Source organism: Oncorhynchus tshawytscha, linkage group LG30, assembly GCF_018296145.1.
Source record: "Oncorhynchus tshawytscha isolate Ot180627B linkage group LG30, Otsh_v2.0, whole genome shotgun sequence".
Lineage (NCBI taxonomy): Eukaryota > Metazoa > Chordata > Actinopteri > Salmoniformes > Salmonidae > Oncorhynchus > Oncorhynchus tshawytscha.
In genome coordinates, this window is record NC_056458.1 from 4134949 (window position 1) to 4149389 (window position 14441).

General features: G+C 42.9%; 1 protein-coding gene across 1 annotated transcript in view; it reads left to right on the forward strand.

Moving 5' to 3' along the window:
- abcg4a (ATP-binding cassette, sub-family G (WHITE), member 4a) overlaps positions 1-14441 on the forward strand; it is a 44350-nt gene that overhangs the window by 26304 nt on the left and 3605 nt on the right. Inside the window, exons 6-14 of the mRNA XM_024394813.2 lie at positions 7841-7986; positions 8142-8265; positions 8707-8821; positions 9000-9145; positions 9357-9464; positions 13116-13284; positions 13516-13616; positions 13821-13979; positions 14175-14293. Of these exons, the coding sequence (XP_024250581.1) occupies positions 7841-7986; positions 8142-8265; positions 8707-8821; positions 9000-9145; positions 9357-9464; positions 13116-13284; positions 13516-13616; positions 13821-13979; positions 14175-14293 (1187 nt within the window). The remainder of the gene's footprint in view (positions 1-7840; positions 7987-8141; positions 8266-8706; positions 8822-8999; positions 9146-9356; positions 9465-13115; positions 13285-13515; positions 13617-13820; positions 13980-14174; positions 14294-14441) is intronic.

Consider the following 14441-nt stretch of genomic DNA (forward strand, 5'->3'; position numbering starts at 1 on the left):
TCTCAGGTTTTCTCCTGCCATATGAGTTATGTTATACTCACAGACATCATTCAAACAGTTTTAGAAACTTCAGAGTGTTTTCTATCCAATACCAATAATAATATGCATATGTTAGCATCTGGGACAGAGTAGGAGGCAGTTCACTCTGGGCACGCTATTCATCCAAAAGTGAGAATGCTGCCCCCTATCCCAAAAAGGTTTTAAAGAGCCTTTTGGACCTAGACTTGACGCTCTGGTGAAATTTAGGTCCTGGATGGCAGGAAACTTGGCCCCAGTCATGTACTGGGGCTTATGCACTACCCTCTGTAGCGCCTTACGGTTGGATGCTGAGCAGTTGCCATACCAGACGGTGATGCAACCGGTCAGGATGCTCTCGATGGTGCAGCTGTACAACTTTTTGAGGATCTGGGGTACCATGCCAAATCTTTTTACGACTGTCTTGGTGTGTTTGGACCATGATAATTTGTTGGTGATTTCATCATGTGACTCATGATAAGACAATTGTCAATTGTCCTATTAAAAGGTGTATCTGACTCCATAAAGATTATTTAACAATATGCAAGAGACAATGGCTGAGTTGCAGTAACAGAAAGGTCAATAAATGTATTTAATTACTTTGTAAAAGGGATGATAACATTATACAAAGCATAAGATTAAGTCACAAAGCATTAACAAGCATTACAAGGCATTATTCTAGACATGATCAGAGAGATAGGGAGAAATAAACAAAGAAACCATGTCTTGTGCCATTGCCGAGAGAGAGAGATAAATTCACCACAGATGGTTAGGAACAAATAAGAGAGACAGACAATGAATCTAAAATATTTTATAAGCATCTGAGTTGTTTGGATTCAAAAATGGAGTTTGTTGACCAATAGTATTACTGCAAAATTAATCTCCAATCAGATATCAGACCTACAGGATGCAACCTCTGCTTCTCAGAGATGAGACAATAGGGGTTGGAGAGATAACGAGGCACCCCTAAGACAACACAGAGGAAATTCTTGCCTACAGTTGTTAAGAAGAGCCACTACGGGGGCTGGGCTGCCCTACATAATCCTCTCTTGAACACATCTCATTCTGCATCAGACAGAAGTGTTCAAAACCGGACAGTCACTAGACAATCTTCAGACCAGCAGTTCATGGTCCTAGCAGCATCACTTCAGGAGTGTCCTTTTGGCGGATAGAATTGTCTTTTTTAGACATGTAAATGTAGTTAGGTAACACCTTTCCTGCAAGCAAGCTAGAAAGTGTTATTCTTTGAAAGATCAAAACACAGAAATGAAGGTACATCACAGATTAATCCACATTACAATTAACATAAAATAGTCTTTATCTGTTTGGATTGGTCAATAGAAAATGCAGATATATTTTTATCAAATCAGTCAGATGAATATAAAATATATCAAAGATCACTGTATCATAAAATACAGTATTTTAAATTAAAACACTAAAATTCTCCGCCCTTTGTGAGAAATTAGATTCACCTTGAAAATGAGAAAATAAACAATAGAACCATAATTTTCAAATAATCAAGAACAATTATTGAAGTTAAATCAAGACAACTGTCAAGCAACTGGTTTCACAAACAATTTGTGACCGACTGGCTCGATTTGGTCTTATGTAGCAAAATTTGAAATAGTGTTTTCTTTACATTGGATAAAAGTAGAGACTCAGAGCTAGAAAATGTTATATCATACACTACCGTTGAGGAACAATGGGTAAGTAATTCTGCTTTGAAAGTTGATCAACTTGTAACCTCACTTTTGAGAAAATGGCCTTTGAACGTTTTGGTACCGACTGGAGAGATCTTCTTTGTCTACACCCATTCAGCATCACACCCTTTTAAGCTTTAGCCCCACCCATCTCTTTTAAGGGGGCAGCAGGGTAGCCTAGTGGTTAGAGCGTTGGACTAGTAACCGGAAGGTTGCAAGTTCAAATCCCCGAGCTGACAAGGTACAAATCTGTCGGTCTGCCCCTGAACAGGCAGTTGACCCACTGTTCCTAGGCTGTCATTGAAAATAAGCATTTGTTCTTAACTGATTTGCCTAGTTAAATAAAACTAAGGCTTCACTAAAAAAACAACGATTTTAAGACTAAAGGCTGGTTTATACTACCGGTAAATTGAATCCGGAGTGCCAGTGTGAGCTCTGGGCTTTTGTAAAGTCAGATTGCCGATAGTAAATTCAGAGGAGCACATTGAACGCTCTGGCCGAAAAGTAGGGTTGATCCAAGCGATCTGACCTAACTGCAGTCAAGTACCCAAGCTAAATGGCTAACATTGGTTGGCTTGCTAACTACAAATGAGAGAACAGCTCACACTGACCATTTCACTCACCCTAGCAGAGCTGGTTAGGCTGTTATTATGTTATTCAGAGTGTTGGTGACTGTAACTGTGCTGCTGGCAACAATTTAATTAAGCTTTTTTTGCCAACGTTTACAGACACCGGCCAAATTCAACGGGTGTTTAGCCTTCGTAAATTCTTCAGTTATTCTGCACTGTGGCTCACTCAGACGAGAGTACTCTGAAATCAGAGTAGATAGCCAGAGCGAATTTACCAGCTATGTCTATCAACATTTGTCACAGTGACATCATAAACATTCTATTGAAATAGTTACTTGCATAGAGAAGTCTTTTGTTTAGACATGTAGCCTGCTTGCTAAACAATGAACCATAATCCCAACTCATAACGTTACTACCCTGCATGGATCTGCAGGTAGCTAACCAACCAGATTCAATGTTAGCTAGCTAACATTAGGCTATAACTAGCAATGCAAATGGCTCTGCGATATGAATCATATTACTACACAGATCAAACATGTAACGTTAGCTAGCCAGCCAGTGTCGTGGAGAATCGTAACAAAATTTAACACTTACAAGAACTTGTGAATTCAATATAGGCTTTTAATACAAACATATCAGAAGCCTAAATGGTCCGCGGAACACACACTTTTCCAGAGCACTGGCTCTGATTTATACACATACAACATATCAGTCCATCCCACATGCAAATTAAGTTATTTCCCTCAGTCCACCTGCCACCATTATATCCCAATCTGTGCATCCTGATTGTTCACGCCCAACAACGCCCATATCTGCTTTCAGTCAAGTTATAATGGTGACAGGACCTCTTCATGTCCCAAAAATAATACATGCCCATCTTATCCTATGGGCCCCTTAAGTTCAGCTTGGTGTGGTCTTTGGTATGTCTGTCCTTATTAGGACTAGTAGACTATGTGTCTCTTCTCTTCATGTCCTAAAAATATATGTCCTATGTCTATAGTCCATCAGTTGGTCATTTGGCTGACCCCCTCCTTTGTATGTCCCTCTGACCTTGGTTTGTCCAGCTGTCCTATGCTCTCATGGCCTTACTCTGGCCTCCTGTCCTATACAATAGACAATGCATTTTACCAGAATGGCAAATGCACTCTAAGTGTATCTTTCTCTTGTGGTACGGTATTAGGTTTCTCCCTATATGTACATCTTTCTACCACAACCAGCTAACGTAAGCTTGCTAGCTAACAGTACACATTAGCTTGAAATGAAAATGAATTTCTGACAAAATTAGAAATGGGTAATATCTGAAAATGCTATCTGAAAATAGCTAGCTAGACTCTCTTACCTGTTTACATGTATGGACACTTCTCCCTCTCTGTCACGGATGCCATGGTTGCCCTTAGTTTGAAGATGTAATCTGGAGCCTTCTATGTGTTCTCTTTTCAACTCTGTCTGCATATTTGTAATCAAACGGCAGAATTTTCTCCATCTCCTTAGCTATCATGCTCTAATTCCACTGACTTCAAAACTCAGTTCTCCAGAAAGTGGAGAGCAACACTTATGCAGTTCTACTACATTATATATATATATATTTAAAGCAGTGTTACAAAGGATTACCTATACGTATTGACCAGCTCATATTATACACAGAAGCGTGCTACATGGCAGACTCATCTGGGGGCATTTCCAGCCCACTCATTATCTCAGCCAATCATGGCTAGCAGGAAGGTTGCTGAATTTTGCCATGGCTAAACCAACTAGGCTCGTAATTTAACTATTTTATTCGTATTTACAGATGTTATATAAGTTTGTTTTTAAGGCACATGAAAGTTCACATGTTCCAAAAGGCATTTCTGCCAAAAAAACATTTACGTTCAAATGGCGCTCCTGTGAAGTAGTGACACGCGCCTAGTTTCACATTTAGAGTCACATTTGAAAATGAAATGTGTTAGCATCTCAGTTTATAGCACCCAACATTAGCATACCAATGGTGAAATTTCTAAGGCCATTTTGTGAGAAACAAAGCAATGACTTTTCATAGCACACACACATAACGCATAGGAAAACAAACTAAAACAAACTATTCTTTGGGTCTTAACAGTAGCCATTACATTTTGTCTATCACTCTGTATACATCAAATAAAGCAGATTCACAAAAGTAACCTTTATAGCCATCACAAATGGATATAGAAATGATTGAGTTACAAAGGAAGATATTATTAACACATCATCATCAAATAATCAGCATCCAACGTTTTAGGAGAAAGCTCCAAATCTAACCTATGCTGAAAGTAGAATCTAGATGGTCTACCAAACCCCAAATCCCCAAATTTCTGCATCGTATTACTACTTCTGTGACAAGAGTTACAAAACCTAACAGAGCATTGGGCCAGTAACCGAAATGATGCTGGAACGAATCCCCGAGCTGACAAGGTAAAAATATGTTGCTCTGTCCCTGAGCAAAGCAGTTAACCCACTGTTCACCGGGCATCGAAGACGTGGATGTTGATTAAGGCAGCCCCCCGCACCTCTCTGATTCAGAGGGGTTGGGTTAAATGCGGTGACACATTTCAGTTGAATACATTGTTGGACAACTGACTAGGTATCTCCCTTTCCCTAATTGGTACTACTCTGAGGGCCGGCAGGCTGTCAAAAATGTGCAGGAGGATTTCCTCTGCCTATGTTCCAACAGCACCTGACCATACGCCCTTCCCTTTTACAGAAATCACAATAAAACTTTGTGGGCTGTTTGGGATTAACCTCTGTACCTGTCCCAGTTACTGCAGTGGAAAAATATTTAGGTAGCTTGGTCCCCTCGCACACCAGAGAGCAGCATGGATGCACACACCACACCCATAGGTTGGACTGTATCCGAAACAGACAAATCACTTTGGTGCCTATTGTGCTCTGTTATAATGAATCTCTCTGCATGTCAAGTAGAAATTACATGCCTGGAGTTCTGATTGCAAGTGCTCTATTTTGAGCTCTTATGTCCTTATGTCGGGACTTCACAGTGGTATCATAGTTTGCTGTTTTCCCGAGTAAAAATTCAACAAGCTCTAGAATTAACATCTTATTTATGCCAATATATTGCATGTTTTTCATGGTTCGGGCTAGGCCCCTGGGTTCCAGGGAAGGGAAATCTTAACACTACAGCATACAATTACATTTTAGACAATTCTGTGCTTCCAACTTTGTGGTAACAGTTTGGGGAAGGCCCTTTCCTGTTTCAGCAGGACAATGCCCCTGTGCACAAAGCGAGGTCCATAAAGAAATGGTTTCTCGAGCTCGGTGTGGAAGAACTTGACAGGCCTGCACAGACGCCAACCTCATCGATCAACTTTGGGATGAATTGGAACGCCGACTGCGAGCCAGGCCTAATCGCACAACAATGCCCGACCTTATGAATACTCTTGTGGCTGAATAGAAGCAAGTCCCAGCAGCAATGTTCCAACATCTAGTGGAAAGCCTTTTCAGAAGAGTGGAGGCTTATATCAGCCCATGATTTTGGAATGAGAAGTTTGACGAGCAGGTGTCCACACACATGTCACCATTTACCCCTAGTGGGGTAATATTGTTGTATTTTTAATTACTTTGTAAAAGGAATTATAACATTATTCTAGGCATGATCAGAGAGTGAGGGAGAAATAATGCCATGGCCCGTAGCTCATGGAAGAGACATAGAAAGAGAGAGAGAGAGAATTGCTGATGATCTGGTACTTCTGTCACCAACCAAGGAGGGTCTACAGCAGCACCTAGATCTTATGCACAGATTCTGTCAGACCTGGGCCCTGACAGTAAATCTCAGTAAGACCAAAATAATGGTGTTCCAAAAAAGTTCCAGTCACCAGGACCACAAATACAAATTCCATCTAGACACTGTTGCCCTAGAGCACACAAAAAACTATACATACCTTGGCCTAAACATCAGCGCCACAGGTAACTTCCACAAAGCTGTGAACGATCTGAGAGACAAGGCAAGAAGGGCCTTCTATGCCATCAAAAGGAACATACATTTCAACATACCAATTAGGATCTGGCTAAAAATACTTGAATCAGTCATAGAGCCCATTGCCCTTTATGGTTGTGAGGTCTGGGGTCCGCTCACCAACCAAGACTTCACAAAATGGGACAAACACCAAATTGAGACTCTGCACGCAGAATTCTGCAAAAATATCCTCCGTGTACAACGTAGAACACCAAATAATGCATGCAGAGCAGAATTAGGCCGATACCCACTAATTATCAAAATCCAGAAAAGAGCTGTTAAATTCTATAACCACCTAAAAGGAAGCGATTCCCAAACCTTCCACAACAAAGCCATCACCTACAGAGAGATGAACCTGGAGAAGAGTCCCCTAAGCAAGCTGGTCCTGGGGCTCTGTTCACAAACACACCCTACAGAGTCCCAGGACAGCAGCACAATTAGACCCAACCAAATCATGAGAAAACAAAAAGATAACTACTTGACACATTGGAAAGAATTAACAAAAAAACAGAGCAAACTAGAATGCTATTTGGCCCTACACAGAGAGTACACAGCGGCAGAATACCTGACCACTGTGACTGACCCAAAATTAAGGAAAGCTTTGACTATGTACAGACTCAGCGAGCATAGCCTTGCTATTGAGAAAGGCCGCCGTAGGCAGACATGGCTCTCAAGAGAAGACAGGCTATGTGCTCACTGCCCACAAAATGAGGTGGAAACTGAGCTGCACTTCCTAACCTCCTGCCCAATGTATGACCATATTAGAGAGACATATTTCCCTCAGATTACACAGATCCACAAAGAATTCGAAAACAAATCCAATTTTGAAAAACTCCCATATCTACTGGGTGAAATTCCACAGTGTGCCATCAAAGCAGCAAGATTTGTGACCTGTTGCCACGAGAAAAGGGCAACCAGTGAAGAACACGCACCATTGTAAATACAACCCATATCTATGCTTATTTATTTTATCTTGTGTCCTTTACCATTTGTACATTGTAAAAACACTGTATATATATATATATATATATATATAATATGACATTTGTAATGTCTTTATTGTTTTGAAACTTCTGTATGTGTGATGTCTACTGTTAATTTTTATTGTTTATTTCACTTTATATATTATCTACCTCACTTGCTTTGGCAATGTTAACACATGTTTTCCATGCCAATAAAGCCCTTGAATTGAATTGAATTGAATTGAGAATGTGTGTCACCACAGTTGGTCTGGAACAAATAAGAGAGACAGACAATGAATGAGTTGTTGACCAATACTATTACTTAAACTCCAATCAGATATCAGACCTACAGGATGCAACTCCTGCTTCTCAGAGGTGAGACAATGGGGGTTGGAGAGATAATGACAACACAGAGGAATTTCTTGCATACAGTTGATAAGAAGAGTCACTTCGGGGGCTGGGCTGCTCTACAATACTGTATATACTGTACATATAACATCCCAGGTTTACAGGGCAACACCATATCGACTAGAAAGACATTGCCTGGAAATCTTAACGTTCAAATGTTTATAGTAGTGTATGTTTATGTGTCTCTCTGTGTCTGACCACCAGGTAGATGAGATCCTGACGGCCCTGGGACTGCAGGAGTGTGCCCAGACCCGCACCATCTCTCTGTCTGGTGGGCAGTGCAAGAGACTGGCCATCGCCCAGGAGCTGGTCAACAATCCCCCTGTCATGTTCTTTGATGAGCCTACCAGGTAGGTACACACCTGGTATACTGACACACCTGGTACACACTGACACAGAGGAAATACTGCCTAACAATGATGTTGGGTGGGAATCTGCTTTGTTGCTGTGCTGCGTAAAGGAATAGTCACCAAGCACAAGCTAACGTTTGTCATCTCTCTCTCAGTGGTCTGGACAGCGCATCCTGTTTCCAGGTGGTCTCTCTCATGAAGTCCTTGGCTCAGGGAGGGAGGACAATCATCTGCACCATCCACCAGCCCAGCGCCAAGCTCTTTGAGATGTTTGATAAGGTAACTAAATTCAAGCTTTTATGCCATTTAACAGTATGTATGGTATTGTACAGTATCTAGGACTGACTGCCATATGCTTTGTCATTAGCCTAACATTATTTTAACTGTCGTAATGAAAGTGAGGTCTATACTGTTGGTTATGATGTCCGTAGCCTGCTGGTTTTCTGTTCTACCTGATAATTAATTGCACACACCTGGTGTCCCAGGTCTAAATCAGTCTCTGATTAGAGGGAAACAATGAAACAAATGCAGTGGAGCTGGCTTCAAGGTCTAGAGTTGAGTTTGAAGGCTCTAGACCATATTTCGAGCTCAGTTGTTATGTCAAAGCATTAGCATGCATAATACATAAAGGCATTAGCCATGTATATTTCAGAGACTGATATTACATCAGGCAAAGATATGTAAATAATACTGTGAATGTCTCTGTGTTTCCTTCTTTAGCTTTACATCCTCAGTCAGGGCCAGTGTATATACCATGGCACTGTCCCTTACCTCATCCCTTACCTGAAGAACCTGGGCCTTCACTGTCCTACCTACCACAACCCTGCAGACTTCAGTAAGTCAGCATAAGATCCTGTGTGTGTGCGTGCGTGCATGCATTCTTGCGTGCGTGCATGAGTGTGACAATGCAAACATTTTTCAAGGTCCTTTTTAGTGGATCAAGGTTCTTCTTCTTAGTTCACTAACTCACTCTGTCCTCTGTTCTTTGTTTTTCCTGTGTCCCCTGTCTCTAGTTATTGAGGTGGCCTCTGGGGAGTATGGGGACCTGAACTCTGTGCTGTTTGAGGCTGTGCAGGGAGGACTCTGCTCAGAAGAGGGCAAGAAGAACTCCAGCGACAAGAGTGACCCAGCCTCATCTGGCCACTCTAACAGTCACAGCGTGAGTGTTGGCACACTGACCGACAGGAATCACTCACCATCACAGTCCCACACTGACCAGTCATGCAGTGTGATGAGATCACTCAGGAGTCACTCACTCAGTCAATACCCATATGTTTTTACCTATTCACTCATTGCATGTCTTTTCAACTCCAACTGTGTAAGGGATCTAATTGTGTCCTATGTCCTGTCCTCTCTATGTCTGTCCACAGGATACACAGTACACAGGAACGATGGAGAAACACAGCTTTGCCACCAGTACCTGGTCACAGTTCTGCGTTCTGTTCAGAAGAACACTATTAACGATATGCAGGGATACGGTAAACAATTCACATAATAATAATAATAATAATCTTAATATTGACTTGCATTGTGTGTGTCTGAAATGAATTAGTAAACTTAAAAAGAAAATGAACGAGTGAATCAATACATTGTGTGGGTGAGTGAACAGCAAGTACAAGTAGGCCATAAAGATCATCAAGGACAACAACCACCCGAGCCACTGCCTATTCACCCCGCTATCATCCAGAAGGCGAGGTCAGTACAGGTGCATCAAAGCAGCGACCGAGAGACTGAAAAACTGCTTCTATCTCAAGGCCATCACTGTTAAACAGCCACCACTAACATTGAGTGGCTGCTGCCAACATACTGACTCAACTCCAGCCACTTTAGTAATGGAAAAATGGATGTAAAAAATGTATCACTAGCCACTTTAAACAATGCCACTTAATATAATGTTTACATACCCTACATTACTCATCTCATATACTGTACTCTATACCATCTACTGCATCTTGCCATCTTTTTGTAATACATGTATCACTAGCCACTTTAAACAATACCACTTTTATATGTTTACATACCCTACATTTACTCATCTCATATGTATATACTGTACTCGATACCATCTACTGCATATTGCCTATGCCGTTCTGTACCATCACTCATTCATATATCTTTATGTACATATTGTGTTACGGTTTTCTTCTGTCGAAGGAGAGTCGGACCAAAATGCAGCGTGGTAATTTTGATACATGTTTAATTAACGAATAAACACGAACAATACAAAAACAAGAAACGTAACGCGAAAACCTAAACAGCCTATCTTGTGCAAACACACACAGAGACAGGAACAATCACCCACCAAACACTCAAAGAATATGGCTGCCTAAATATGGTTCCCAATCAGAGACAACGATAATCACCTGCCTCTGACTTTTTATTTTATTTTTTTATTTCACCTTTATTTAACCAGGTAGGCTAGTTGAGAACAAGTTCTCATTTGCAACTGCGACCTGGCCAAGATAAAGCATAGCAGTGTGAACAGACAACACAGAGTTACACATGGAGTAAACAATTAACAAGTCAATAACACAGTAGAACAAAAAGGGGAGTCTATATACATTGTGTGCAAAAGGCATGAGGAGGTAGGCGAATAATTACAATTTTGCAGATTAATAACACTGGAGTGATAAATGATCAGATGGTCATGTACAGGTAGAGATATTGGTGTGCAAAAGAGCAGAAAAGTAAATAAATAAAAACAGTATGGGGATGAGGTAGGTAAAAATGGGTGGGCTGTTTACCGATAGACTATGTACAGCTGCAGCGATCAGTTAACTGCTCAGATAGCAGATGTTTGAAGTTGGTGAGGGATATAAAAGTCTCCAACTTCAGCGATTTTTGTAATTCGTTCCAGTCACAGGCTGCAGAGAACTGGAACGAAAGGCGGCCAAATGAGGTGTTGGCTTTAGGGATGATCAGTGAGATACACCTGCTGGAGCGCGTGCTACGGATGGGTGTTGCCATCGTGACCAGTGAACTGAGATAAGGCGGAGCTTTACCTAGCATGGACTTGTAGATGACCTGGAGCCAGTGGGTCTGGCGACGAATATGTAGCGAGGGCCAGCCGACTAGAGCATACAAGTCGCAGTGGTGGGTGGTATAAGGTGCTTTAGTGACAAAACGGATGGCACTGTGATAAACTGCATCCAGTTTGCTGAGTAGAGTGTTGGAAGCAATTTTGTAGATGACATCGCCGAAGTCGAGGATCGGTAGGATAGTCAGTTTTACTAGGGTAAGTTTGGCGGCGTGAGTGAAGGAGGCTTTGTTGCGGAATAGAAAGCCGATTCTTGATTTGATTTTCGATTGGAGATGTTTGATATGAGTCTGGAAGGAGAGTTTACAGTCTAGCCAGACACCTAGGTACTTATAGATGTCCACATATTCAAGGTCGGAACCATCCAGGGTGGTGATGCTGGTCAGGCGTGCGGGTGCAGGCAGCGAACGGTTGAAAAGCATGCATTTGGTTTTACTAGCGTTTAAGAGCAGTTGGAGGCCACGGAAGGAGTGTTGTATGGCATTGAAGCTCGTTTGGAGGTTAGATAGCACAGTGTCCAAGGACGGGCCGGAAGTATATAGAATGGTGTCGTCTGCGTAGAGGTGGATCAGGGAATCGCCCGCAGCAAGAGCAACATCATTGATATATACAGAGAAAAGAGTCGGCCCGAGGATTGAACCCTGTGGCACCCCCATAGAGACTGCCAGAGGACCGGACAGCATGCCCTCCGATTTGACACACTGAACTCTGTCTGCAAAGTAATTGGTGAACCAGGCAAGGCAGTCATCCGAAAAACCGAGGCTACTGAGTCTGCCGATAAGAATATGGTGATTGACAGAGTCGAAAGCCTTGGCAAGGTCGATGAAGACGGCTGCACAGTACTGTCTTTTATCGATGGCGGTTATGATATCGTTTAGTACCTTGAGCGTGGCTGAGGTGCACCCGTGACCGGCTCGGAAACCAGATTGCACAGCGGAGAAGGTACGGTGGGATTCGAGATGGTCAGTGGCCTGTTTGTTGACTTGGCTTTCGAAGACCTTAGATAGGCAGGGCAGGATGGATATAGGTCTGTAACAGTTTGGGTCCAGGGTGTCTCCCCCTTTGAAGAGGGGGATGACTGCAGCAGCTTTCCAATCCTTGGGGATCTCAGACGATATGAAAGAGAGGTTGAACAGGCTGGTAATAGGGGTTGCGACAATGGCGGCGGATAGTTTCAGAAATAGAGGGTCCAGATTGTCAAGCCCAGCTGATTTGTACGGGTCCAGGTTTTGCAGCTCTTTCAGAACATCTGCTATCTGGATTTGGGTAAAGGAGAACCTGGAGAGGCTTGGGCGAGTAGCTGCGGGGGGGGCGGAGCTGTTGGCCGAGGTTGGAGTAGCCAGGCGGAAGGCATGGCCAGCTGTTGAGAAATGCTTGTTGAAGTTTTCGATAATCATGGATTTATCGGTGGTGACCGTGTTACCTAGCCTCAGTGCAGTGGGCAGCTGGGAGGAGGTGCTCTTGTTCTCCATGGACTTCACAGTGTCCCAGAACTTTTTGGAGTTGGAGCTACAGGATGCAAACTTCTGCCTGAAGAAGCTGGCCTTAGCTTTCCTGACTGACTGACTGCGTATATTGGTTCCTGACTTCCCTGAACAGTTGCATATCGCGGGGACTATTCGATGCTATTGCAGTCCGCCACAGTATATTTTTGTGCTGGTCGAGGGCAGTCAGGTCTGGAGTGAACCAAGGGCTGTATCTGACTGAGAACCGCCTCAGGCAACCATAGACTTTTCTAGACAACCCCACTAAGCCACGATCCCAAAATACCTACTAAAACCCCAATACAAAAACACACCACAAAATAAACCCTTGTCACACCCTGGCCTGACCAAATAAATAAAGAAAACACAAAATACTAAGACCAGGGCGTGACATATTGTTCATCCCTTTACACTTGTGTGTATAAGGTAGTTGTGAAATTGTTAGGTTAGATTACTCGTTGGTTATTACTGCATTGTCGGAACTAGAAGCACAAGCATTTCGCTACACTCGCATTAACATCTGCTAACCATGTGTATGTGACCAATAAAATTTTATTTGATTATGTTGCGTACTAAATTGAGGCATGCTTTTCTGTGTGTGTTCGCAGGTGTTAACCCACCTCAGAGTGATGTCCCACATATGTATAGGAATTCTGATCGGTCTGCTCTATCTCAACATTGGCAATGATGCCAGCAAGGTCTTCAACAACACTGGCTTCCTCTTCTTCTCCATGCTTTTCCTCATGTTCGCTGCCCTGATGCCCACCGTCCTCACCTGTAAGAGACAGCGAGAACATGGGGAGGGTGGAACAATGTTACCTTGTGAACATGTTCTAGCAATCAGGTCTCAGATCTGTTTGTGCTGTCTTGCCTAATGGTCCCGTGGTCTACTTTATGATGTGTCCATATGAGTTGGTAAGACAGCACAAACAGATCTGAGACAACACTAGTTGTTGTACTATTAACAAGAAATATATTGTACTCATACGCGGTTTATGTGTTTCACAGTTCCTCTGGAGATGTCAGTGTTTCTGAGGGAACATCTCAACTACTGGTACAGCCTGAAAGCCTACTTCCTGGCCAAAACCATGGCGGACATACCCTTCCAGGTGAGCTGTGTGGCTAAGTTGACTTTGATTTATTTTTCTTTACAAAACAGCAAGAGAAAATAATACTATATGGTCTCTTCCTTAGGGCATGAGACAACTACATTCAATCTATCTCTGTATGTGTTTCTCTCTTGCTCCCTCACACTCTTTACCACTCTCCCCTCCCTCCCTTTGTTTTTATGTCTCCCCTCTCCCTCCCCCCAGGTGATCTGTCCCATCATGTACTGCAGTATAGTGTACTGGATGACAGAGCAGCCTCCTGAGGCAGTGCGGTACCTGCTCTTCATGGCCTTGTCCACCTCTACCGCCTTGGTAGCCCAGTCCCTAGGCCTCCTCATTGGGGCCGCCTCCACCTCCTTACAGGTACTGTGGGTCAGCCGTTTACAGACCGGTACTACCACGCACAACCAATTGGCCTGCGCAGCACAGCAGATATTCCTGTTTTATAATTTCAAAATGATATAGCAGTCTGCTCCTGCACGCGGACTCACTCACTTTCCCACTCTTCAGAGGAGTTGTGGTGTTGTTTTGTGAATAACTGAACTTCCCTCTCTCCAGGTGGCGACCTTCGTGGGCCCAGTCACAGCCATCCCAGTGCTCCTGTTCTCTGGATTCTTTGTCAACTTTGACACCATCCCCAAGTACCTGCAATGGAGCTCATATGTGTCCTATGTCAGGTGAGTCTGCTTTGTTGGGGCTATAAAATCCTTTGAATCCTTTCCTTTGCTACCTTCGTGCTCAAGTGCAGGACATTCAATTAACCAATTAGAGAATATCATAATGTGTTGAGAGGATATTATGCTGTGTCTTCCAGCTTGGGTTATG